The 27235-nt window shown below is 39.5% G+C and overlaps 1 protein-coding gene across 1 annotated transcript in view; it reads left to right on the top strand.

Moving 5' to 3' along the window:
- The window catches only part of GPC4 (glypican 4), a 130628-nt gene that overhangs the window by 74829 nt on the left and 28564 nt on the right, over positions 1–27235 (top strand). Inside the window, exon 2 of the mRNA XM_012001311.1 lies at positions 12421–12579. Within this exon, the coding sequence (XP_011856701.1) occupies positions 12421–12579 (159 nt within the window). The remainder of the gene's footprint in view (positions 1–12420; positions 12580–27235) is intronic.

Genomic DNA, 27235 nt, shown 5'->3' with positions numbered 1-27235 from the left:
GGGGTAGGGGTTCACACCAAGCCAAGGAAACTCAAAATAACTGGCACACCATGGAATTGTGGGACTGTTTCGTCAAATATTATGATTGACTTTGAGGCAGGAAACAAAGGGTAAGGGATAAACACAGGTAATTCTCTGGATAGCAACATCAACAGTGGCATTCACTCCAAAATTAGGACTGAGACAAGTTTTACTTAAAGCTCCAGGAACTGACCTAGAAAAGGAAGTACGCATTGGCATTGAAATCTTTACATTTGTCAACAAAACTTTTCTAAATAACAAAGAGCCTATTAAATGGTAGTAAATTGTAGGGCATGTGCCCCAGGTGCTAGGGCATTAGATAATGGGGGAGAAGGAGTTTTTGTTTTGCTTTTACTGAAAATGGCATGCTTCATATTGCATAACATGCTGCTTGAAGACTTTTCATGGCCAATTGGGAGGGTTGGGGAAACTCAGCCTTGCAAAACAATGGGGAGTATGAGGAGGGCTCTGCTCCTCCCTCATCTGCCCATTCCAAGGTTCAGAACAATTTTTCTCTCATGTTATAAAATTCACCCCTGGTCAACGGTGGCTCCTGTCCATATCCATGGGAACTGGGACTTATTAAGAGTCCTTCAGTCCAGATCTGTATTAGAGTAAGCTGTAACTTAACTATGACCTTTAACAAGAATTTTGTAGAAGTGGGTTTTAAAGGATGTAATTGAGCACAAACATTAAAAATGTAAATCTTACTTTCCTCTGCACCATTTTATTGAAGTCTAGCTAGAATTTTGAGTAATGGTTTGCATGGATTACTGCTTTTTGTTGTTGTTGTTGTGTGTTTTTGTTTTGTTTTCAGAATGAAACATTCCCCCCTCCCCCACCCCAAGGCTTGAGTGCAGTGGCATGATCATGGTTCACTATAGCCTCAGCCTCCTGGGCTCAGGTGATTCTCCCACCTCAGCCTCCCTGACTAGCTGGGATTACAGGTGTGTGGCACCATGCCCGGCTAATTTTTAAATTTTTTGTAGAGACAGGGTCTCACTATGTTGCCCATGCTGATCTTGAAATCATGGGCTGAAGCAATCCTCCCACTTTGACCTCCCAAAATGGTAGGATTACAGGCATGAGCCACTGTGCCCCTCCCAGAATCATTTTTCTTTATGTGAGGAAGTGGACTTTGCCATCGGTAGGTTTACATAAAGGCTTTCTAGATAGCCATTTGGAGAAATAGCTTTTGGAGAATTCATGACGAATGAAAATGTTATTCTTCTGGTGTATTTTTTCTAGACAGTAAATTTACTGAAAACCTCTTATGCTGTATTTTGAGGGGAGAAATTTTGGGTATACTGTGAAAAGGAGGGTTAAGAGAAGGTAAAGACAGCTTTTACCTTCCCTTTTGTTTAAGATGAAAGCAATTACTAAGAAAGAGAAAATAATTTGATGTTAAAAATTGTCATGACTCAGCCAAGTGCAGTGGCTCATGCCTGTAATCTCAGCACTTTGGGAGGCTGAGGGGGAGGATCGCATGAGCTCAGGAGTTCGAGACCAGCCTGGGCGACGTAGTGAAATCCCATCTCTACAAAAAATACAAAAATTAACCAGGTGTGGTGGCACACGCTTGTAATCCCAGCTACTTAAGAGGCTGAGGTGGGAAGATCACTTGAGCCCAGGAGGTCGAGACTGCCGTGAGCTATGCTCACGCCACTGCGCTCCATCCTGGGTGACAGAGCAAAGACCCTGTGTCTCAACAACAACAACAAATCGTCATGACTCACACAATCCATGAAATGTATGTAAAAAGGCAGGCTTTAATCATTCAATTAGAACAATCAGAGAAATGTCTGATATCTGTGAACCTCCCCACCCACCAACTGTATTTTCTTCTATACTTGCAGCAAATTCAGCTGTTGACCATTTCGGATATTCCTGTGAATTCTAAATGGCTGTGGCAGGCTATCTGAGAATGAGATTCCCAGGATCTTCTTTAGAGATTATTTGGAAATAATAAGGAAAATTACCTGCTGTTGGAAGTCAGTGTTGAGTCAGCCCCTGGGGGAGGAGGACAGGGGTGTCTCTGATGTCTTCCTGAGGATACCTTGCTCCTTTTGCTTTCTCCGAGGTCTTCTATGATGGTGTGCAGGAGACTGCCCACTGGGGCAGTCACTGGAGATGCAAAGAAAGGGCAAAGTGCTGGCGGCTAGCCCTCTCCTACTCTGGGAATCACCATGACCTTCCAAGCCAGGTCTGATCAGCTGTCTCAGAGATGGCCCTGCCGAGGCCTTGGTCTACCAGCGATTATGATGCGTGGCTTGGGGGTACAGGTTCCAGAGGGAAAATAAAATCCTCACCCATGGCGTTTTCTGTCTAGGCTGCTTTTTATTCGTAACTGAATGCATCACTGGGGCTCTAACAGACGTGATCAACCCTGGGAATCTCAGTCTCTATACTGTCTCTCATCTCACTCTCTGTAAAAAGAAAACCTCAGAGTTGGGGGAGTGGGAGTATGAGAAAAATTCACCAGTAAAACAAGAAGGACTTTGAGGAGAGTTGTGGAAATCTTAATTTCATAGGTACCATGTAACAAACACCCTCAAAGTCTGTGTGTTTGTTTTTCTCTTAAAGAGCTTGAAACTCACATGTGATGCCTTTAAATCACTTGAATGAGTATGAAATCCATAGAGGCATTTGGAATCATTTATTTATCCCTAGGCCTTCTGTTAAATTATGAGCCTAGTGAAAATCATAATTGCTACTTAAGAGAAATTCTCTAACGATGCTACCAAGATATGTGCACCTGAATTATTGACAGAAAAGATCTCCTTTGTTAATTGCGAAACAAGTAAGAGAGCTCCATCTTTTCCTGTCTGCTCCTTGCTATCCCGCAAGGGTCCCCAGCACACTTCTGTGAGCCTTTTATTAGCACTGCTTAGAAAGTATTTACAGGAGCCTCAGAATTTTTGGAGAGTTTTGGGTTAATCACTAGTAGTATTACTATTTCTTTTGAGTCCTGGAGGTAGTGGTTGTAAATGTGCAAAATAGATGCAGTTGCTCTAGCTGCTCAGAAGTGATGGCAACACAAGGTCAAAGTGTGCATTTCAGGCCATTCACTCGGTTTGGTTTGGTGTGCCTTACTTAATAAACCTTTGGTACCGTTAAAATGGGGATCTAAGATTGTCAGAATTGGTTCTTAATTTGTCAAATTGGTTCACAATTTGCTTATCATTTAAAAAGCAATAAGAAGCCTTGATTGATTTCTATCTGGAGTGCAGTTTAAAGCTGTTATAAGCTCATTGAAATGAAATGTAGAGTTTTAAAGTAGCAACCCTAACTCTTCCAACTACCCTTACATAAAGTTATTCTTACAAAAATATAATAAAACTGATTATTGAACTGTATGTGTTTCTGACTGGCCTTCTGTATCCTACCTTGCAGGATTAGTGGACCTAGAAATAATTGGCAGTCTTAAGCCCACCAGAGCTATATTTTGGCAAGGTTTTGCAAAATGCTAACTGGCTGCATTTCTCCTACTGATTGGTAGGTGATCTCAAATCATATATCTGCATAATGACTGTAATTTACGTGCTTTGTTATTAAGGTCAGATGACTCCAGGCTTTGGATGCACATAGCACATTTTATGCAGTAATTTCATTCCTTTTTGGAAGGAGGGAGGATGGATTAATGTACACGTCCCTCCACCTCCCTGGAGTTATTAAAAACCTTTAGAGATTTTCTTTCTTTGTTCCCATGAAGCAGAGCATTGTATGTTCCTCATGGGGTTCTTAGATAGCTTAGAGGGGCTGGAGTTATATAGCAACCTGCATTTTAGTTCACTTTGTGGCTACATGAATTTAGATCTAAGAAATGAACAGAAACTATTTTGGTAATGCTTTAGACCAACAGCAAAGAATTATTTTACTTTTAGAACAATAAAAATTAGAAAAAGAGTAAAGTAGCAATTGAGGGATTAGGAAAATTGCTCCAGCAAATAATAGCTTAATACAGCTCCCCAATATTAGAATTACATCAAGTATTTATATTTTTGAAAGCGTGATGAAAGTTTTTCCCTGCTGGCCACATGTATTTATGCTTTTTAATTTGAAAGCCAAGACTCGCTTTTCTTTAAAAAAATAACTTCTAATAGAAGAGTTTTAGATTTACAGAAGTTGGGAAGATAGCACATAGACTTTCCTGTATCTCACCCCCAGTGTTCTGTTATTAACATCTTACATTAGGGTGGTATGTTTCTCATGATTGATGAACCAATATTGATACAAAATTATTAACTAAAGTCCACACTTAATTCTGATTTCCTGAGTTTTTTGGTAACTGTCTTATTGGGATATAGTTAATGTAACAAATAATTCATCTATTTGAAGTGTACAGTGACTTTAAATCTACAAGGTTGTACCTCCATCACCAAAATCAATTTTTCATCACCCCCAAGAGAAACCCTGTACCTTTTAGCTGGCATCCTCACTTTCATCCTTTCCCCTCTCCCCCAGCCCTGGGCAACCAAGAATCTACATTCTATCTCTAGATTTGCTTATGCTGGACATTTTATATGAATGTGGATTTTTTTCACTTAGCAGTGTTTTTGAGATTCATCCATGTTGTAACATGTATCTGAATTTCCTTCCTTCTAATGGCTGAGTAATATTCTATTATACAGATACAGTAGACCACATTTTGTTTATCCATTCATTTGCTGATGGAAATTTGGCTATTATGAATAATGCTGCTATGAATATTTGCATACAACTTTTTGTTTGATTTCCTTAGTTCACCCCCGCCCCCACCAGTGTCCTTATTCTGTTCCAGGATCCCATCCAGGATGTCACATTATATTTCCTCATCATGTCTCCTTAAGCTTCTGTGGCTTTGCTTTTGATGGCCATTTGAATTCCTTGGTTGATGGCTTGGTCGCCATCAGTTCACCATCACATATGCATGCCGTTCAACTCCTTGATGTGCCCTATTTCCATATCTTTCTGTACTTGCTAGAAGAGAAAATTTTGCTAAAAGAAAAACTTTGGACATGAGGCAGGAGAATAAGGTCTGGAGGCAGAGAACCTGAGGCTAATTCATGCTGACTTCCAATAACTAAACTGAAAGGAAAACCCCAACTTTCCACGCTTAAGTGACAGAAGGACCAGAGGCTACTTCCTTTGCAACACCACACCCTGCCTTCCCCCTTTTTCTGTGTGGCAGGAGGAAAACTGAAAGTACCTCTGATTGCGCTGGGCGCAGTGACTCACACCTGTAATCCCAGCGCTTTGGGAGGCCTAGGCGGGTGGATCACGAGGTCAGGAGATTGAGACCGTGGTGAAACCCCATCTCTACTAAAAATACAAAAAATTAGCTGGGCGCAGTGGTGGGCGCCTGTAGTCCCAGCTCAGGAGGCTGAAGCGGGAGAATGGCGTGAACCCGGGAGGCGGAGCTTGCAGTGAGCCGAGATCGCGCCGTTCAACTCCAGCCTGGGTGACAGCAACGCTCTGTCTCAAAAAATAAAAATAAAAATAAAAAATAAAGTACCTCTTGATTGGTTGCTTTCCCAATCAGACATTTGCATAGGAGTGTAACTATGTAACTTCATTTTAGCCTCAGACTGATTGCAGGCCACTACTTCATTTGCATGAGGTAAACACCAAGTGGCCAATCGAAACCTCTAGGGGGTATTTGAACCCCAGAAGATTCTGTAACCGGGGCCCATGAGCTACTGCTTGGGTGGCTCACACCCTGTGGAGAATACTTTAATTTTCTATAAGTCTCTGCTTTTGTTGCTTCATTCTTTCCTTGCTTTGCTGTGCATTTTGTCCAATTCTTTGTTCAAAACACCAAGAAGCTGGACAACTTGCAGTCAAGACCCTCTACTGGTAACAGACAAATTAATTTTAACAGAATTTAACTGAGCAAAGAATGATTTGCAAATTGATCACCCCTCCCGACAACCAGAATATGTTCGGCGGCATTCCAGTACTGCCATGTAGTTGGAGAGGATTTATGGACAGAAAAGGGAAAGTGACTTACAGAAAACGGAAGTGAGGTACAGAAACAGCTAAGTTGGTTACAGCTCAGTGATTTCCTTATTTGAACATGGTTTGAACCGTTGGCCACCTGTGATTGGTACAAGAGCAGGTTACAGTCTGTTTACACACCCAGTTTAGGTTACAGTTCACTATGTACGGAGAAACCTTTAGACCAAACTTTAAATGTGTAAGGAGGCAGCTTTAGGCTGAACTGAATTTAACAAGGTGCTGCTTTTCTGGCCCTCCTCCCTCACCTAGTACAAGTTGTCAGAAATTGTTCTTCACACAAAACTTCAGTAACTTAGCATAAGATATGTTCATTTCTTTCTTTGTTTTGCAATTGTACTGTTTTACATTTACATAATACCTCCTTGTTTTCAAGGGGCTTTTTTCGTTTTAAGGTTCCAGTGGGTAACTTACTTTCCCAAGAGTCTTTACCAAAAGCTTCCAATCATGTAGCGCTGGGCTTCAAATCCATATTCCTGACTTCTAGCTCAAACTTCTTTATTTTTTTTTTATGAGGCAGAGTCTCGCTCTGTCACCCATGCTGGAGTGCAGTGACGCAATCTCTCACTGCAAGCTCCGCCTCCCAGGTTCACGCCATTCTCCTGCCTCAGCCTCCTGAGTAGCTGGGACTACAGGCACCCGGCTAATCTTTTTGTATTTTTAGTAGAGACGGAGTTTCATCCTGCTAGCCAGGATGGTCTCCATCTCCTGACCTCGTCTTCTGTCCACCTTGGCCTCCCAAAGTGCTGGGATTACAGGTGTGAGCTACCGTGCCCGGCTAGATCAAACTTCTTATCCCTAGACTGCTGCTATCTCTGCAGAATAAAAGATCCAAGTAGTTTTAAATATTTGGAACCTTTTAAATTCACTCCTTAAAAACCCCTTGTAAAAAGCTAAGTTTTCTTCATAACTCAAGTGAGGCACTCTTCAAGAAAGGCCAATGCAAAATCATAGTCTCTTATGTTTGCAATTTACATAGTGCTTTCCAGTCTATTCTTCTCAAATGTTCCTCACTACGGTCCTTACCCTTCGGGAACAGTTTATCTCTCTTATTTACCAAAGGCATTTGGTTGCATTATTGGTAAAATCAGTCCGAGTACCAAGAGTGTCTACCTTAAAAATCCCACTGGTGCAGGCAAAGCCTGGATTCTCTCCCAGTGTCTTGCAATATTTTCTGGCTCTGTTTTCTCCATTTAGGACACTGGGGAAGTAAACACTAGAGATTTACTTTATTTCCTGCAGGTACAGAAAGAAAGCTGACCCCTCAGTGGTAACTACCAGTATTCCTCTATTACTGCCCCACCTCCCAAAAAAGTGTGAGAATTGGAGAGACACTTTCTTGGCATCTAGTTGGATTTCTAAATGTATTTTCTGAGAAACATATAGAAAATGGTTGTTAGACATAGTTGAAAATAGTCAAGTTAGTAGTAAATAAGCTGAGGGCTGGCCTGAGAACCTATCTACCATTTATAACATTTTCTATGGGAAGCTGAGTTATGAGCAACTGAAAATAAACGAACATGAGCTGCATCCCATTTGTACATCAGAGCCAGCCTTTGGTGAGAGGAATAAATGAGATAAAATGAGAGAGCACAGTTTCACAGATTGTTTGCCTCAGAGCGCTGTTAAATGATGGAATAGATTCCTCATATTCAATGCCTACTTCTTTAACCATTGATTTGAAGTGCTTCAAAAAAAGAACCAATACATACTCAGCAGGATTGAGAGTAATTTATTGTGATTGTCTTTGTTCAGCTTTGAAAACTAAGGCATTGATATTAAGACTAAAGAGAAATTACATAGAGCTGGTGTGATTGAAAAAAGTTTGGCTCTTTCGAGTGATTTTTTTGTTTTTAATGCCAGAGAGTTAAGCTTTAAAAGCACGCTTCGTTGAATCCCATCCAAGCCTCCTAGGACAGGGCTGGGGGACCTTTTTTCTATTGAGGGCCAGTGACCCACAAAGAAAAAAACTAATCAAGGGCCATGTACAAAAAGCAACTTAATTTAGGTGCTTCCTTAGAAAACCATAAAGCATTGAATTCACCTGCTTTTTAAATTAAGAACAAGGAATTCTCAACAAGTACAACAAATAAAAAAAACCCTTCAGTTTCATATTATGCACCATTTAAGAGGTGGGGTGGGGTCAGAGAGAACTACATGGGTAGAGTGAAAAGAGAGTGGAAAGCAGACAGGAGAGTCTTGAGGGACTAGAAGCGATACATGAAGAAGAAACTATATGTCAAGAGTCATGGAAGCAGGAGATTGAATTAGGGAAATATGGGAGAGAAATGCCAGTTGTAGATCATAATCTACTATTCGCTAAGGTAGTAGACTAATGGTCAACTGCTATAACCAGCTGTTCCGCAGCTGGAATTCAGAAGCCTTTCTAGCAACAATTCTTAAGGAAGGGTCAGAATCACCTAGAGCCCTTGTTAAAAAGTACAAGTGTCCAATGCTACCCCCACAGTGGCTGTCTACCTGTCCCATCTTTATTCTGTTGTCCTCGTGTTCAGCTCTCTCAGCCTAAAGGAAAATTTGTGGCATCTTTCTTCAATGAGAAGAATATAAGATCACCGGGCTTAGAAAGGAAATCTCCAGAAAGAAAAGATTTCTCACTCAGACACAGCATTTTAGAAGCAGTCTCAAACACATAAGACAGAATGCCTTTCAAATAATATGCACGCCCTAGCTTTCAAAATAAACCATTTTGGGTGCTTAAAGTAGAAATATTCAAGTTTAAAAAAAAAAACTGAATTAGTTGCTCGAGTCTTCAAAGATTTTTTACCAGAATATGGAGCTATAATTTCATTTTCAAATGTACCCAGACTTGTCCTCCTTTTCCTCCCTGTGCTTCTCATTAGCACTAACTAGTTATGGCACTGAATCCCCAGTAGCCCAAGTATGTCTTGGGGTTTAATTCACAAGTATGTCTTGGACTACGTGTGTCACAGGGCTTTTGGCAAGAATGTCAAATTACATTTTCAAGTAATGCTTTTTAGAAATGCAGACAGGATAAGTGGTGCATTCAGGGCTATATGGCCCAAAGTGCGAACTTTGCACTGAGGGGCAGATGACTTTGCCAACAGAAACATTAGCCAAGTATCTACCCTGTTGTTGTCCTTTACATAAGGCAAGCCTTTCACCATTAGACAAAATCTTCCCGGAAAGATCTCCCTCAGATGAAAGTGCACTATTTTTTTTCTTTTTAAAATTAGATATTGCAGGCCAGGCACGGTGGCTCATTCTTGTAATCCCAGTACTTTAGGAGGCCGAGGTGGGCGGATCACCTGAGGTCAGGAGTTTGAGACCAGCCTGGCCAACATGGTGAAACCCTGTCTCTACTAAAAATACAAAAATTAGCCGGGCATGGTGGCGTGTGCCTGTAATCCCAGTTACTTGGGAGGCGGAGGCACGAGAATCCCTTGAACCCAGGAGGCGGAGGTTGCAGTGAGCTGAGATCACGACACTGTACTCCAGCCTGGGCAGTAGACTGAGATTCTGTCTCAGAAAGGAAAGAAAGAAAGAAAGAAAGAAAGAGAAAGAGAGAAAGAGAGAAAGAGAGAAAGAGAGAAAGAGAGAAAGAGAGAAAGAGAGAAAGAGAGAAAGAGAGAGAGAGAGAGAGAGAGAGAGAGAAAGAGAGAAAGAGAGAAAGAGAGAAAGAGAGAAAGAGAGAGAGAGAGAGAGAGAGAGAGAGAAAGGAAAGAAGGAAGGAAAGGGGCACCAAAACAAAGTCATGCCCCAGTGTTCCAGTATCAACAAGTCTCGATAAGGTTCTGCTTGAAGGTCACTGGTGGAGATGAGATGGGTGGAGTGCCTGGGCCACTCTGGGCCTTTAATGTGTGCCAGTGTAAGTGGTGCCATCCACTCGGACCAGGTTACTAGGAAAACTTTTATTGCTGCTACCCGTTTTTGAAGGGTATATCCTTAGTATAAATTTTCTGTGGGTGAGTTTAAGCCTGTCAACATCTAGCACCTTCTTCAACAGAGAAAATTATTATTTCCTGCTGTCTCTTGGTATTTTCTTGCTTTGAGGTGTATGTGTGTGTGCGCATGTGTTTGTGCATGTACCCATGTACATTGGGGGCAGGGAAAAAAGATGGGTACTTTTCTGTGAACTTAGAAACCTATTTTGATAGGATCCAGTAAGTGACCCTTATGTGTGAACCCTGTTGACATTAGGTGAGCATAGTTTATTTTCCAAACTCACAAGTTATTTTGCCTTAAAAATTCATCCATACCACAATGGAATCTTTGCAGGTGCTTGAAAAAACAGCCTATCCTATAATGAATTTTAGCTTATAACAATCTTTAAAAATTTTATTGAAAGTCTTTATTATGAAGTAATTCATTTGAACCATCCTCTGTGGGTTCTCATTCTGAGCAATCCAATTCATTTTCTAGAGGGGGTATGAGTGTAATATGTATTATTTAATATAGCGACAGCACTGTACTATTTGGGGGCCTTCATATTGCTTTATGTGTTAAGACTGTAATGGAGGGAACCCTTACCTCAACCCTGAAACCAGGAGACAGCTGAATCTTTCTGTGTTAATTATGTGTCCCAGTACCAAAGGCCTGCTGTGAACTTGTTAAGCCAGTGAAGAGGGAGTTTTGTTTTTGGTTGTAACAAAGGTGTTTCCATAAAACCAAGCCGTAGCAACCCCTCTTCTGTCACTAACGAGATCTAAGATATTCTGCAGTCTCACAGCTCTAAACTTGATTACACAACCTTTTTTTTTTTTTTTTTTTCTTCCTTTTTTTGACTGTTAGAATTATCTGTTGACCACGGTTTTCAGAAATGCCAAAAGAAACTTTTAGCAGTTTCTGGATGAGGAAGTTATTTGAAGATTGTTGCCCTTTCTGCCTTCCTTACATTGTCCTTTAATGCTGCATACTCCCCTTTTTTGGGGGCAGTAACATTCTCCTTACTTTTTAATTGCCAGGAAGGAAGAATGATCGGGAACATATATGATTATATAATTATTTGCATATGTGCAGTAGACAATCTAGTGTTAGTCAAATAAATTGCCAGCTCAATTTTATCTGAAATACCCTGCTACCCTAAAGCTGCTTTGATACCTCTATTAGGCGAAGCCCTATTTCCTGTAAGTACACATGGCCAAGAAACAGCAATGACCAGCTCATGGACCATTTCGTTTTCCATGATTAGTGTTGTTTGAATGATTAGCTTTTAATTCCCCATCACTTTGTTGATTGGACACACTTACCATTGACAGGTTCATATGTCTTTAATATACTCATTCCTGAGTTCCTCAGATCACCTCTCTCTTCGGACCCGTTTTGACTTACATAGAACACAGACAGCAATAGCAGAAGGAACAGTGAAAGTCAATCCTTGTAAACATGTGTACAAAATTATACCACACCAATTAATATTGGAGAGACTGAAGTGATAGTAGCTAGTGGGGTTTATTTTTGAGTGGCATTGCATCTTGTGGTCATTATGAGGGAAGAGACATTGTCTCTTCAAAGCACAATTTTTGTTCTGTGACGGAGAACAAGGGGGGAACTCTGGGGCGTATAGAAAAAAACCCTGCCTAAACCTCACCTTCAAACTGCAAGCGAAATGCAGTTGCTATAAGTGGGGAAAATACTTCGTGGGTTGGGTTGCTGTGGAGTGATGTGTCTTTGACATTTCCCTTGACTCTTGGGGCTGCATCACTACATAAAGGCGTTTATTGGAAGTTGTTGGTCTATACTGGGATGATGCTACATATACAGAATCATAGGGTAGATATAGTCTCTGACATCTGCACAGAATACATTGGATTAAAAAAAATCTGAAACTTAAAAATTGAGGATTACCATTACCCCTTTGTGATTTATCATAGGCTCAGATCATCCAGCATAAACCCCTATAGTTTCCTCTTTGTTGACAACCCTTGAAATGCACAAATCCCTTTGTTTCCCCACAGTATAACTATTGCACATATATTTGCTCAGTTTTTGTCTGTTGTCACATATTTTATAAATCATTCGTCATTAAGGACAATCTCTCTTGGAGTGTAAACTCCCAAATCTGGAAAAACTGTGTCTCGTTTGCATGACTTCTGCAGTATTTAGCATAGAATATGAGAATCTCTGGGAATTTATAAAAGAGACCTTAGTTGACATGGAATACTATATTGTTTATTGACCACACCAATTTTCCTGTGGTTTAGCCATCTCTCTGATTGGAAAGTTCTTTTGCTTTTTGGAGAGGGCTTTATTTATTTTCTCAAAAAGGCAATGAATATTTTTAGGCTTCCTGGAACTTGTTAGGTACACATAATGCCTGGGCCTTTGCAGGAACCTCACAGGTTGAAATGAACCTAAATCAAACCCTTCCCTCTTAGACTTGATGAATGATGATAGACATTGACTGTCCTACTTTTTATCTTGCAGGTGATCATTTGAAGATCTGTCCCCAGGGTTCTACCTGCTGCTCTCAAGAGATGGAGGAGAAGTACAGCCTGCAAAGTAAAGATGATTTCAAAAGTGTGGTCAGCGAACAGTGCAATCATTTGCAGGCTGTCTTTGCTTCACGTTACAAGAAGTTTGATGGTATGTTATTCAAGTCATATGTAAGAGCCGGCAGTTAAGTCTGTACTGTAGCTTTTTCACAGCTCCTCTGCTCCCTCAGTGCTTAAGTTTTCTCCCAAGATGTTGTCCTTGTTGGATACCAGAGACGAGTTAGCCCCATAGCTTTATGGCTAGAACACTTCCGGATGCACTGGAATCTGTATGGTAGGCATTATGGAAATATGGTCACAAGGAGCCAAAAAATAGATTAGTTTAACTTAAATGCTTTCATTTATTTTCTTGGATGAACACAGAATAGTGTTATTGACGCAAATCCCTTTTTAGAAAAAAAGACCTCCTAATAAAAAGCAGGCATCTGAAAACTGTCTTAGTCAAAATAGAGAGAATTTACAGATGCTAGACTTCAAATTAAATTTCAAAATGGATCCCCAAAGACAACTAGAATTCCTAAAAGTTTTGCAGAACACAGACAGGATTAAAGTTCTTGAGTTTCCATGCAGCAGAGACCCAAAAGTAGCTATTTTACTATAGTCTTCATTAAGCTGGGCTCCATCCAGCCTCACATTAACTGAAGCTCTTGCGTAGTCTTTCCATGTAAAAGCCACAACAGAACCCATTCTAATCACCTGTGCCAGACATGACTTCTCACAGGCACACTTTCTCTTAATATTGAAGAAATAGCCAATATGAGCCAATTGAGAGTGTACTTTGGTCCTATCTGAACAATGGCACAGATAACAGACTTTAAAAAATAGAATATGGAGTCCAAAACACCTCAGGATTCTTTTCCCTGGTGCTGTTCACTCAGTTTGAAGATTGTTATGAAGTAGATTTAGTTTTAAGAGGAAAGATTTCCTTTGTGCCTGTTTTAAAGGCCATTCTAATTACATAGTACCTTTGAAGCATGCTTTTCTTGACATTATGTGTGGTGAAGAAGTACAAGACAAATTTTCTAGATATGAAATGTCTTTGAGTATTTCTGCAAAGGGCTTGTTACCATGGTGAGAAAGTTAGACTAAATTAGATTTGATATAGCTGATAAGGCAGTCCTCAGTTAAAGAACAGGTTGTATTTCAAATGTTGGCTTTGAGATTTATTATTTCAAACTTATAGCCAATTTAATAAGTGTTAGGTTCCCAGGTGAGACCACAAAAGCATATTTAATCTATAATGTAGTTGAACTAAAACACTGTCTATGTAGTATGCCATTGATCCTACCCATTTTTTCAAACACACTATGTGGAAAATTGTATCTTAGTTCTATTACCTTTCCCTGGATGAATGGGAACAATTTATATATCTATATATCCTTCTTATTACCCACATCCCTCTACATATATGCTGTAGCTGTTAAGAATATTTAACAGTATGTTAATACCACATGAAAATGGGTGTTACTGGCAAAATCTATCATTAGACCTCCCCTGTCTCTCCTGATCACTGAATTATTATTATTGAAAATAATGGTGTTTTCTTGACTATGACATTTCTCATTCAAGATAATAACCTAAGTCTTTTCTTTTACTTTGGGGAGAAAACTTAGATAATTAAATGGTCATCTTTGAAAACTTAAGATGTTGATATTTAAAAATCACCACTTAGGGGCTTCATAATGGAATTTAGAAGGAAAAAAAAAATCTTCTCTTTAGAAATGACTCTCCTGTTGGCAGCACAATGTAGTAGAGATAGAGTTGTTTCTAAGTTCCAAGGCCTTCTACTCCAAGCCACCTCATTTCTTGTTAGACTTCTGTCTTCCTGGCAGGGAGCCCACAGTCATTGCCTATGGGCCTGCTGGTTTAGCTATTCTTTTCCCTTCTCACTCCCCATGGTTTTATAGCACTACTATGATTCCAATGTGTAGGTTTTTTTTGTTTTGTTTTGCTTTCTTTTTTCTTCTTAAACCATACAGAGAAACTTTATCTGTAAGTGTTAACATGTGTTTTTTAAAAAGGATAGAAAAACAGTTTTTCTTGCTCTTCCCTACCAGGCTTCACATTCAATAAATATGTTAACACTATGCCTTGAAACTTTAATGATTATGAAACTCCAGTGTTTTTTTCTGACTTCAAATTAAAATATGGCATAGGCTGGGCACGGTGGCTCATGTCTGTAATCCCAGCACTTTAGGAGGCCACGGTGGGCAGATTGCTTAAGCCCGGGAGTTCGAGAGCAGCCTGAGCAACATGACGAAACCCTGTCTCTACTAAAAATACGAAACTTAGTCAGGAGTGGTGGTGTGCGCCTATGGTCCCAGCTATTTGGGAGGTTGAGGTGAGAGGAACACTTGAGCCTGGGAGTTCAAGGCTGCAGTGAGCCAAGATCATGCCACTGCACTCCAGCCTAAGCAACAGAACAAGACCCTGTCTCAAAACAAATAAATGAAATAATATAACAAAATACAGCATAGACAATAAAGTTAGGGAACATAGATACAAGTGTTTTTTAAATAGGTAGTAGCTGAAATGTATTTGATCTAGAGATCAGTATACTGGAATGCTGGAATACTGGAATGCCAGAATACTTTGCACATTTTCTCCATGTTAGATTACAGAAACAATGAGATAATTTTATAAAAATCTTAGTTGACTGGTACTAATAGTTGACTATGAATATGCAAATCATAGTCCCCTTGTGGGTGCTGCATTGATTGACTAATTTTTTGTTTGTTTGTTTTGAGATGGAGCCCTGCTCTGTTGCCCAGGCTGGAGTGCAGTGGCACAATCTTGGCTCACTGCAACCTCCACCTCCTGGGTTCAAGTGATTCTCCTGTCTCAGCCTCCCAAGTAGCTGGGATTACAGGCACACACCACCACACCCAGCTAATTTTTGTATTTTTAATAGAGACGTGGTTTCACCATGTTGGCCAGGCTAGTCTCGAACTCCTGACCTCAGGTGATCCGCCCGCCTCGGCCTCCCAAAGCGCTGGGATTACAGGCGTGAGCCACCACGCCTGCCGATGATTGACTAATTTTTAAGACTGTCAATTAGGACTTGCCAGTAATTCTCAAGGCCTGCCAATCCAAGGGCATTGATTAACAGGCTGCCTATAGGATATGTCTTGATTTTCAGAAATTCAAGGGTAGATGCTTTGGTCAAAGAATTATCCAAACTATTATAATAGCTAAACCCTGGCTCTTTGGTGTGAATTGAAGAGAGAAATTTGGGCAGACTAAAAAGTTGGTGGTAGGGAACCAAGATGGAGCAGTGAAGTTGCACAGAGACAGCTGGGGACATATAGTAAGGAAATAGTAAAAGGACACATGGAAATATTCTGGGTCAGGCAACTTCAAGGGAGTACCTTTTGTCATCTGCAAGCTTATAGTGTAAATTCAAAGTGGTGACCTTGACCCCAGAGAACTTTGTCTACCATCAAAACCTGTCTATGTCTATGAGATACTACTTCTTTCTAAGGTAGAAATAATTACTTTTAAAGTAATTATTGAAAAAGAAAAAACTTTCCAACAAAAAAAAAGTTTGGGGACTTGTAGAGAGTTAGCCTTCTGTTACCGGAAATAATTCCATTATCCCAGTTTTCCATCATTCTTCCTCAGTTGACCCTGGTCAGGGTTATAGTTGCCAGCTCTGGCATTTTTGGAGTCATTGGATTTGAGAGATGAGTCCCTTCTCCAGGTCCCTTACCTCTAAGGCCCTTTTTTTGTTCTGTACTTTTAATTTTCTATCGTTTGTACATCTCAAGAGACTACACTCTATATCAGTTTTTAAGATATAAACACGTGTGTGTGTTTGGATTTAGGTGAAGTACAAGAGAAAACTTCCTCCGCCTCAAAAATTATCACATTTCTTATATTTTAAATACATATAACTGAGTTTAAAGATTGGCCTCTATGTTTTTGTATGCTGTCATTTTTCAAACCCACTTTATAACTTAGGGTGTTTAATACCAGAAATCTGCTATCTGCTGGAGACAGAGCCAGATTGTGGTAGTGACAGAGCTAGGTGCTCCCCCTCTTGGCCAATTCTGGGAATTTTTTGATAGTAGAGCTGCTAATTAACTTAGCTGAATTAGTCATCTCATGAATATGCTAATCACATACTTAATTCAGGAGGGAGTTAGGGAAAATTGCTTGGCAAAGGGAATAGAAATAGAAGTGGGGCATAATCCGTGTTTTGGGACTATAGCATGAAGACCCATCCCCAAATGCCTGGCATTTTGTGAGAAAATAGTTTTTAAAAGAAGCATAGTTAAAAACCCAAATAGGTTAAGGTGATTACAGCTGCCACGTTAAATGTATTTCTGAATTACCTAGTAAAAATGATGTTATAATTATGAAGTAATATCATTGCTATATAACTGCCTGTATCAAACTGTAGATATTTTGCATGTTTGAAGAACTAAGGAAATGCATGTTGTCTGATGCTAGTCTATTGGGAAAACTCCTTTATCATTTTTAGAGCAAATTTAGCAACTTTGGATGGGAGGCAGTGCACAGTGAATTATCATCCTAGTTCTGCAGTGAACCCACTGTGACTGTGACCTGGGGCAATTGATTGAGTCTCAGTTTTCCCATCCATAAAATGAGGGGGTTGAGCTAGATGCTCTCTAAAACCCTTTCAATTCTACCAATTCTGTGAATCTTTTAAACATGTGACTAGACCAGCTGCTTTAGTGAAAGGCCTTACAAGATGTTAATTAGCCGTCTGTATGGTACCCTCTATTTTCCCTCTATCATTTTTTAACTCTCAGCTACTTTCACCAGGTCTTTGAAAAACCCTCCCATGAGCCTGAAGCTTGTTAACTTGAATAATAGTAGAAATTTTCTGAATTAGCTTAAAACGCACATAAAAGAAATAATTGTCTGTCCCATCTATCTGCATGGGCCAAGTGTAAACCAAGCAGCTACCCTTCCCTTAAGCCCTAAGGCCCCTTGTTTCCTATCACTTCACAGAGGCAGGACACGAAACACTCTTCAGACTTAGCAGAATCTGCGTTTTAATCACTAACTGCAAATTTTCTGTAGTTCATATTAGCCATTAACCAGTGCAGAGGCTCAGTGAGTGGGAGGCATTAGAATTTATATGCCCGTGAAAGGCATATCTCAGTGGAAGTGAGCTGTCTGCTAACCTTAAAAGACAAATATGTCCAGCTAAGCTTCATGGCCATTAACTAAGCTGAAATTTCTGTAATTTTCCTGACCCCTGACCTTAACTATTTTCTACCTATATAGATAGATTATTATCATTTATATGGCCACAGTTACTTACTAAAGATCCCCTGAGAGGGTTTTAGATTGGAAAAAGTCTAAAACATCCTCAAAGTAAGTGTGCCATAGATATGCATAGCATAACATACAACACTGATTGGTTTTTAATCCTCACCTCACATTTCATTAAGACATTAAAAAAAATCATTGCTTTCTAAAACCTCTGCTACAGTACAGTGGGCAACATTTCGTAGGCTGAGTAGCCTCAAAAGTACAGAGAAAGACACGAGGCCTTCTGGCCTTCTTGCAAATGCAGTGTTTCTTCCAGATTATGCCAGTGGTCTTCGATTTAGTTCGAAAGCACTGCTACTCTTTCCTTTATGATTCTATTTTCTTTTCCTTCCATATGAAAGAGACTAAAAAGCCAGCCACTTTTGCTAATTCTTTTATAATCTCTCTGTGAAACTTGACCAGAATGCGCCACTGCAAGCTTACTGTAATCAAATCAAAAGCTCAGACAAAATACACACATTTCTCTATTGACAAAGGTTTTCTGCCTTTTGAGTTGTTATCTGAAGTGTGACCAATTGTGGCTGTAGCATTGGCTGTCTCATCGGATTGAAAATGCATGTGTAGCTTCTACAGAGCCCGAAGTACTTTAACTTTGGGTCTTCTCCTATTAGCTTTGACTTCTTCAGAAGGCATGACATCAGCAAGAAGCAATGGATCTGTCTGGAGGGAAGTAAATACATAGAGGAGCTTCAAATGAACTGCTTGTATCAACTCTGTTGGTTCATTACTCTTTGGGCCTGGGAGTTTGGAATGTTGTTCATCACTGCCTGCTCTGCTTCTGTATGTCTGTCTATCCAGGCAAAGAACAGGGGTTAGTTGATCTAGCACTGACTCCAGCTGATTGACTGAGAGAATTCCCTATCCAGACAGGCTTCAGCCCTTTCTTGTTCATTGTCCACACCCATCTTCATCACCCTCTCTCTTGAAAGAATTAGCAGAGCAATGGAAACTCTTGTAATAAATATGACTCTAACAGCAAGGATGGTACATGGACACAACCTTTCTGCAGATAGATTTGGCAATGTGTCAGCAGTTTTGAATATGTTCATACTCATTGATTTAGTAATTCCACTTTTGGGTGTGTATCCCAAGGAAAGAAAGATCTGCATAAACACTTATGTACAATGTTAATAGGATGTTCATCACAGCATTATTTCTAGGAGTAGGAAATTGGAAATAAGCCTGCATGCCCCACAGTGATTACATTATTCTCCGTCCATGTGGTGTCATTGTATGCAGTCATTAAAAATGATGCTTCTGCTGGGCGCAGTGGCTAACGCCTGTCATCCTAGCAGTTTGGGAGGCCAAATTGGGTGGATCACTTGAGATCAGGAGTTTGAGACCAGCCTGGCCAACATGGTGAAACCCCATCTCTACTAAAATACAAAAATTAGCCAGGCGTTGTGGTGCACGCCTGTAATCCCAGCTACTCGGGAGGCTGAGTCAGAGGACTCACTTGAACCAGAGAGGTGGAGGTTGCAGTGAGTTGAGATCGCACTACTGCACTCCTGCCTGGGTGACAGAGCAAGACTCTGTCTCGAAAAAAAAAAATGATGCTTCTGAAGAAGTTTCAAATACATAGAAAATACAAACCATATAGTGTTACATAAGAACGCGGTGCAAATACATTTTGATTTCAACCATGTAACAACATGTATTTTCAAGGGAAAAGGTAGGAAGGAAATTTGATAAGCCATTTTCACTGTCTTTTAACAGTGGGGATTATATGTGTATTTTCTTCACACCCATCCGTATTTTTCAAGTTGCTATAATGAGGAATACTTTTTAGGAAAAAAAATTACATATTTCTTTATGAAAAAATATGGAAACTGCTTTGGTGAAGTTTTAAAATAATGTTTTTCTTTTTATTAAGTATTACAGTGAAATTTGGAAAAGTAGAAAAATACATCAAATCCTCCAGTGGTTAAATAGAATGAAGGGAATAAAGGGAAATAAAGTTACTTTTGAAAGCATGAAGGTATGTCACTTTTCTGATTATAAAATGTCACTGAAATATCTGAGGGAACAAAATCAAGAAAGAAAGAATGAAAAAAATTATCCTTGATCCCCAGCACCCAACCATCACTCTTGGGTGATTTACCTCATCTTTTTGTGTACCTAGATGATACATATACATACATGCATATTGGTATCATAATGATTTGCTATTTCATGTTCTGATTTTTTTTTTCTTTGAGACAGAGTCTCACTGTGTTGGCCAGGCTGGAGTGCAGTGGCTCGATCTCAGCTCACTTCAACCTCTGTCTCCCAGGTTCAAGTGATTCTCACACCCCAGCCTCCCAAGTAGCTGGGATTACAGGCGCATGCCACCACACCTGGCTAATTTTTGTATTTTTAGTAGAGACAGAGTTTCACCATATCGGTCAGGCTGGTTTCGAACTCCTGACCTCAAGTGATCTGCCCACCTTGGCCTCTCAAAGTGCTTGGATTACAGGCATGAGCCACTGTGCCTGGCCTGATTTTTCTCTTGACATTAGATTATTAACAGATAGACTCTATTATGAGATGTGTATTTGAAGCTATATGGTACCTCTCTGACTGATCCACATAGAGTTGAGAACATGGAACACTTGCAATGGCTCCTCCAGCTCCCTAGCTTACTTACACATGCCTGAAACCTTCTCTGGGCATTTCTGAATGCACAGAACTCTGGGCATGCTAAAGCCAATTGCCTAGCTGGTACTGAGAGTGCCCTTAGTAGAAATGGAATGATGCCCAGCAAAAGGGACCTTACAGTACTGAGCCTGTGTCCCTGGCCATATTAGCCAAAGATGAGAGCCATCAGTAAACATTGTATTTATTCCCTTGGAGCCTTAGCATTCAAAATGTGTTCACGAATAAAAGCAACCTTGGGAAGAAAGGCTGATCTTATTTTGGCAGAATCCTCTAGTACTCTGTGATATGCTAATAGCTCCTAATAAGAGCTACAGCTGGTGATTGGCCTGTCCACCAAGGAGCAGCCTGGTTTTTTGTTTTGTTTTGTTTTGTTTTGTTTTTTCCTTAGAGTTAGGGTCTCACTCTGTTGCCCAGGCTGGAGTGCAGTGGTGTAATCATAGCTCACTGCAGCCTTGAACTCTTGGGCTTAAGCGATTCTCCCACCTCAGCCTCTCTAGTAGCTACGACTACAGGCATGCAGCACCATGACTGGGTAAGTTTTTAAATTTTTGTAGAGATGGGGTCTCACTTTTCAGGGTGGTCTAAAACTCCTAGCTTCAAGCAGTCCTCCCATCTTGGCCTCCTAAAGTGTTGGGATTACAGGCATGAGCTGCTGCACCTGGCCAAGGAGCAGCATATTGATTTGCTATCAGTTGATAAACGTAAGTTGAGTATATGATCTTTTGGTACACCATGCCTTAGCAGGCACTCTTGAGGAGTGAGATTATGCCATGCTTGAGAAAAAATGCCTGTTTAAAAAACAAAAAAAAATTATGCAGACTTTATCAAAAAAGCAAAACAGGAGGAGATAGTGATAAACCCAAGTTTCAGGTTGTCAGTAAAATACTTGCTACTTTTCCTTTTTTTCCTTACATTCTTAGATGCTTATGTTTGCTGTTCTTCATTAATTACTTGATCTTAGGTGAAAGAGTTGATGGGTGTAACTCTTTAAATTTTCTTAGAAGTTTGAAAGGCATGATTTGTAGCATTTACAAGGAGGCTTCTTTTTTCAGCACTTTTGTTGATCTAGTAACTTAATGTTTGCATGCCACACCAGGGGTATGAAGTACAGCATTTATAGTAAGAGAAAAATCAATCCTTATATGTAAAAGGCAGCTTCCTAATAATGTAAATACCAGGTGGTAATTTATAGCACCAAAAAAAATGATCAAATAAAAAGGGCCCCAATCTCTTAAGGTTATGGGTTAATTCTAGAATGCATTCTAGTTCATTAATCAATAGCCAGTTGATTGTTTATAAAGGAGTAACTAATGTGGCATTTAGTAGCAGAACTGGAGGTTCTTTGGCCTATTTCAAGAATTTTGAATGTTTGTTTGATGTAAGACAAGTAGCTGGGGATAGAAGTTCCAGAAGTACATGATGTTCTTCTCTTTTTTAAAAGACAGGATATTTACATAGAAAACTTTTATATGGAAAATTTTCGCCTTTTCACTCTAGTTTCTCCCATGTTAAATTGGTACTACTTGCATTTAGAATGATTATATTTTAGAACTGGAAAGTACTTACACTTCCCTAGCTCAATCCTTATACCAAGTGGACTTCTGGCAAAGAAGGTAGTATGCAAATGAAATACATGGGTGGAGGGTGTTGACCTGCTGATTAATTCTTATTTTTTATATATATGTGGTGCGTGTGTTATTCTCTTGTTTAATATAATGTAAACTCTCTTCTCAAGGGTGAGGTTTCCCCATTCCCTATTTTTCACCCAGCAGTCACTCCCACCTTCATAGATATCTGGGACATTTCACAACCTTTGAAGGTAGAACCATTAAGCATTTCCCTTAGGATAAACAGTTCCCAATTTTATAAGGCCTTGGGTCTTCTTAGAAGACCTCCAGCAGCTTTGGCTTCATTTATGTACCCTCAGATAGATAATGTTTGACTCCACTAGGAAAAATAAAAACCAGTCTTTAAAGATTTTTTTAAATGATTGTAGATACAAAGAAACTCTAAGAGTGACAACACTGTTATCTCACATATTAGTAATAACGTTTATTTGTTGAGCATCTACTTTATGCCAAGCATTATCCATATGAGGTGAGTGATAATAGCCCCATTTTATGGATGGGATAAAAGAGGCTCAGAGAGATTAGTCCTTTTCCCCAAGCAGGGTCATAGAGTCCCTGAGTGAGAGATCTCCTGTTTTTTCCCACTGTGTCCTCCTGCTTTAGATTCATAGCGTGTTACAGTGTTTATTTCCATCCCTGTGTTGAGTGGCCATTCATGAGTTCAAGGAGTAGCAGCTGCTTTATCTTTAGAATGTATATACTTAAGCCTTCAAACTGAAAATTGAAGGGGAAATAAACCCTGATCACAGACACTATATTTCAAATCCTTGCAAACCACCACCTCTCAAACTTTCTTTCAGACACCAGTAGCTTTACTTAAAACAGATTCCCTGAGCAACATTTTTACATGAATACAAGCAATTGCTGCACAGATCTAACTTCCAATTTGCTTGGCTTTTGATCGTTGTGGAATCCTGGTTTACATTGCTCTTGGCTGGTTCTTTCTTAGTCACCAAGTGTATTGTAATTAGTTTCAGGCATAATGATTATGAGCAATGATTGCTAGGTGTCTAGGGCCTGTACAGCTCTTCTTCAGCAGTTAAGATCTGACCCTGATTCTGAGTTCTGAGAATAATTGAAAAAAAAAATGGAGATGAACATTGCAGCGATTACTGAAGTTGCTATTGATGGCTGTGGACCGGGATCTGAATGGCTAATTTATGCTTCTTTCCTCATTGTAAAGGTAAATGTCATGGGAATAGAAAGGAGGATTGGGGCTGTGAAAGAATTATGCAAGAACATGCGAGCTGCTAGTTTAATAAAAGGAACAGATGCAAAAGGATTTTTTCCCCTTCTTTTTAATAGCAAATTATTATGCTTTGGTTGATATTGTCCCTAATTGCTATGGATTTTAGAATTTAAAAGATGTCTGCCATCCTTATGAGGTCCCTTTGAGGCAAAAGGCATAGGTAGAATAGTCCCATGTAACAGGGCTAGTAAGAATCCGTCTAAAAAGAAATGAGTCTGGGTCTTCTGGATCCCCTGATTTTTGTCTGGTTGACTCTCATAGATTAAATATATGAATATTTAGGAACTTTTTGTATGTAGTGCGGGATTAACAATTTTATAGACGTTTAAAAAAATCTCTGGTGTTCTCATAAAACCGTATGTGGAGAGTGGCAGTGTATGGTAAAGGTGAATTGGTTGGGGGAAATTTGTCTTACCAGAAATTTTCATTATGGTCTGATTGGGCAGAGAGAAAGTTAAGATGCATAGTAAAACACCATGTGCTTTGATTTGAGCCCATAAGAGCCACTCAGTACATACTTGTCAAATTGCATACCTATTTGGAGAAATTGTGAGGTTTTAACTCGTTATATCAGTTTTATAGAATTTCTCAAGCATTTATTAACCACATGCTCACTCAAATGCTCTTTATATTTGCAACTTATGTAGCCACATTAAAGAGTCTTTTAAAATGTGAAGGAAAGAAAATAAATTTTCTGAGTGATGAAATGAATTAGGATTTAGTATGTATATAGCACCAAGCTAGGCTCTTAAAGTACACACTAGCATAAACACACACACACACACACACACACACACACACACACACACTCTGAAACTTTCCTAGACAGAATGTGAGTCATGCAAACCAAAGTATGGTCCATGGTGGGTGTTGGACAGGGGCATGTCAGTTTCAAATCGGTCTCCTGTTCATTAGGCCATTTCTCTTATACTCCAAAGTAGCTATGTTATATATGGCTACATCCACCCACAAGCTCTTGACCTGAATGAGGAACTCCAAGATAGATAATATTTTACTTTTTCCATAAAGTGTTCAGTGATTTAGTGTTTGTTTGACTTGCGGCACTTTGTCAAAAGGCTAAACTTTGACATTTATTAGAAGTTTTAAATTAAAACTAAGCTTGAAATGTCACACTGCACCCCACCCCTAAAAACCAACATGACTCCAGGTGACATTCCTTAAAAATACAAGTGAGTTTTGGGAATTACTTACTAAATGAGTCTGAAAGCACAAGTCAAATAATTCTGAATGTCCAATCTCTGCTGATATGTGCCAATTTTATGAGCAATATAATAAAAATTCAATATAAGGAAGGACCTGTGGTTGCTGTTGGAATCCACTTTTTTTGGTCATGAAATATTAATAGCACTGGATTGACACAAGGCTTGCATATTATTCTCAATGATGACAAGGCTTTATTTTTCCACTATATAATAGCTATGTGTGCAACACACTGGTCATGTAATAACGCAACCTACATGTGCCTTTAATGCCCTCCATGAGCAATCACCACTTGGCAAGGCTGGTAGCAAAATTCAAGCATGGTGTGGGACATGGACCAGATGGTATTTAAGGTCCCTTCTCAACTTTGAACTCTAGAAAAGTACTGCGTACATTTAATCATCTATGTTAACACTTAGTTGAGAGAGTTCCACACAAGAAAATTTGTCCCCAAGACAATAAAAAAGTCATTCCTAGGAATGCGACAAATTTATTAAAAAACACAATTCATTGGAAAGACATTTTCTCTTAATTAAAACATTAATGCTTACCCTGACAGCTTCACACTCAACACAGCCCCTGAGTTGTTGGTGCTTGCAACTGATAGGTGAAATGGGAGAAGTTTCAGCAGCTAGAGCAGTTGTCCTCCAACTTTAGGGTATATCGGAATCACAGATAGCTGAAAATTTTGGCCTGTCCACCAAACCATTTGGCCTGGACAAGCCAGTTGCCTAGCTGCTGCTGAGAGTGCCCTTAGTAGAAATGGAATGATGCACAGCAAAAGGGACCCTCCAGGGTTTCTGATTCAGTAAGTCTGGGGTGGGGCCGAGAATTTGCATTTATAGCAAGTGCCCAGGTGATGCTGATCCTGCTGGTCCCAGGCCCACACTTTGAGAACCACTCAGGGGATTTTGGAGAGAATAAAAGGCCATCCCAGGTAGCTGATTGGTATGCTTCTTTTATTGTTCTCCTAACTCTTTGTGCAGTTTCTGCCCTCTCACTTTCAGGGAGAGAGCTTTGGTTAAAATGTCAGGCTGCACACTTGTAATGGGGATGAGTTGACCTGTCTATTTGTTTACTATGCAGAGGAAGTCTGTTTCCCTTTGTTTCTCTGAAGAAAACCCAGTAAATAAAAGGCAAGCAATAGTAGGGAAAAGAACCAGATGAAAGGGAGAGAAGCAAAGAAAAAACACACACACACACACACACACACAAATCATACCTACAATGTTTGAAAAGCTGGAACCAGGGAGGACTGTGGACTTTATCCTTAGGCCTCAAGGAACCACTAAGTGATGAGTTAGGGGCTGAGAGGCATAAGTATAGAATCTCTTGGCATGTCAGGAAAGTCACACACATACATCTCCCTGCAAAAATATTCAGTTTCCTCCATCCAGATTTTGAAAAGCTATTTGGAATTAGTGGCCAGTCTCTGAGTTGTCCACCCAACGTGAGAAGAGTGGTTTTGTAGGACTATTGCATTTTGATAAGCTCACCAATGTTCTGGCTTTGAAGTAGGTGTCATATTTTCTTTTCTGTTCCATATTTACTCAGAGGCAGTTTCTTATTTGATGTGGTCCTTATATTTTGCTTTGGTATTTGTTATATTTCCTGCTTATAAACTTGATATCATGAGGTGTTTATTTTTATACCAGGCAAGAGATTCTTTAAGAATGATTAATGTTACAGATACACTGTTGGCTTGTTTTTTCATTGAAGTTTCTGAGGAAAGCTTCAGGAGAGAACTAGTTTGCCATTTGTAGTTAAGAGATTAAAATATCTAACACTTAGTCTGTGGCTATATGGTGGCCAAAAAGTAAATCTGAAATAACCAGGTATTCTCATTTACATTTTTCAGTTTTTTCATGTTGTCTCATAAATATACTATATTTATTATTAAGTCCATTATGCATGCTCGCTCTCTCTCTCTCTCTCTCTCTCACACACACACACACACACACACATACACACACACACAGACACACACACACACAATCAGAAGGAACATTGAAAAGAGTCTCATGATGTTATTGTATAAATCCTTTAGAAACCCAGGATCAAGCTGGATACTCCCAATTTGTACTACTGTCACAGAGAAACACCCAGGAACTTATTTTCAGAAAACTTATGTGCTTGCTTGTAGGGGTGTTTGATGATGTTTTTTGGCCTCAAGCATTTTCCAGGCAGCTATAGTGCATGATCATATAGATAAGTAAAAAGGAGAAATGAAAAAAAATTCAGGCCCAAGTAAAATAACAACCTTTTGAAGACACCTGTCCTGCTCTTAGGTTACAATTAGAAGGCATGGTTAACTTTGGCTTAGATTCTTAAGTAAAAAGTTGAGGGAAATCTCATGTTTTAGACTTCATGTGCCCATTTTTTTCCAGTTTTTCTTTATCCACCTATGACAGAAAGTGAGAGAGAGAATGAGAGAATGTGTGTATTGTACTGACTCCTGAGAAATTGCTAGTTTAAATTTTCATTTTTTTCCTCTCTCAGACACCTATGTAAGTTACTTTGTGACATAGGTTTCCTTTCATTGGCAAAGGATCTGAGATGCCACATTCCCCAAAGGAAATTCACCCTATATACAAACATGTTTTCCAATTTAATTGTGGTTTTTTTTTTTTTCGTTTTCAAATTTACTGGAAAAGCAGTTATTTAAATACTGAAAACTCTTTCGTTTTTTGTTTTTTTTTTTTTTTTTT

The sequence above is a fragment of the Mandrillus leucophaeus genome, unplaced genomic scaffold (assembly GCF_000951045.1).
Source record: "Mandrillus leucophaeus isolate KB7577 unplaced genomic scaffold, Mleu.le_1.0 Scaffold659, whole genome shotgun sequence".
Classification (NCBI taxonomy): Eukaryota; Metazoa; Chordata; class Mammalia; order Primates; family Cercopithecidae; genus Mandrillus; species Mandrillus leucophaeus.
This window is presented reverse-complemented; position numbering and strand designations above follow the sequence as displayed.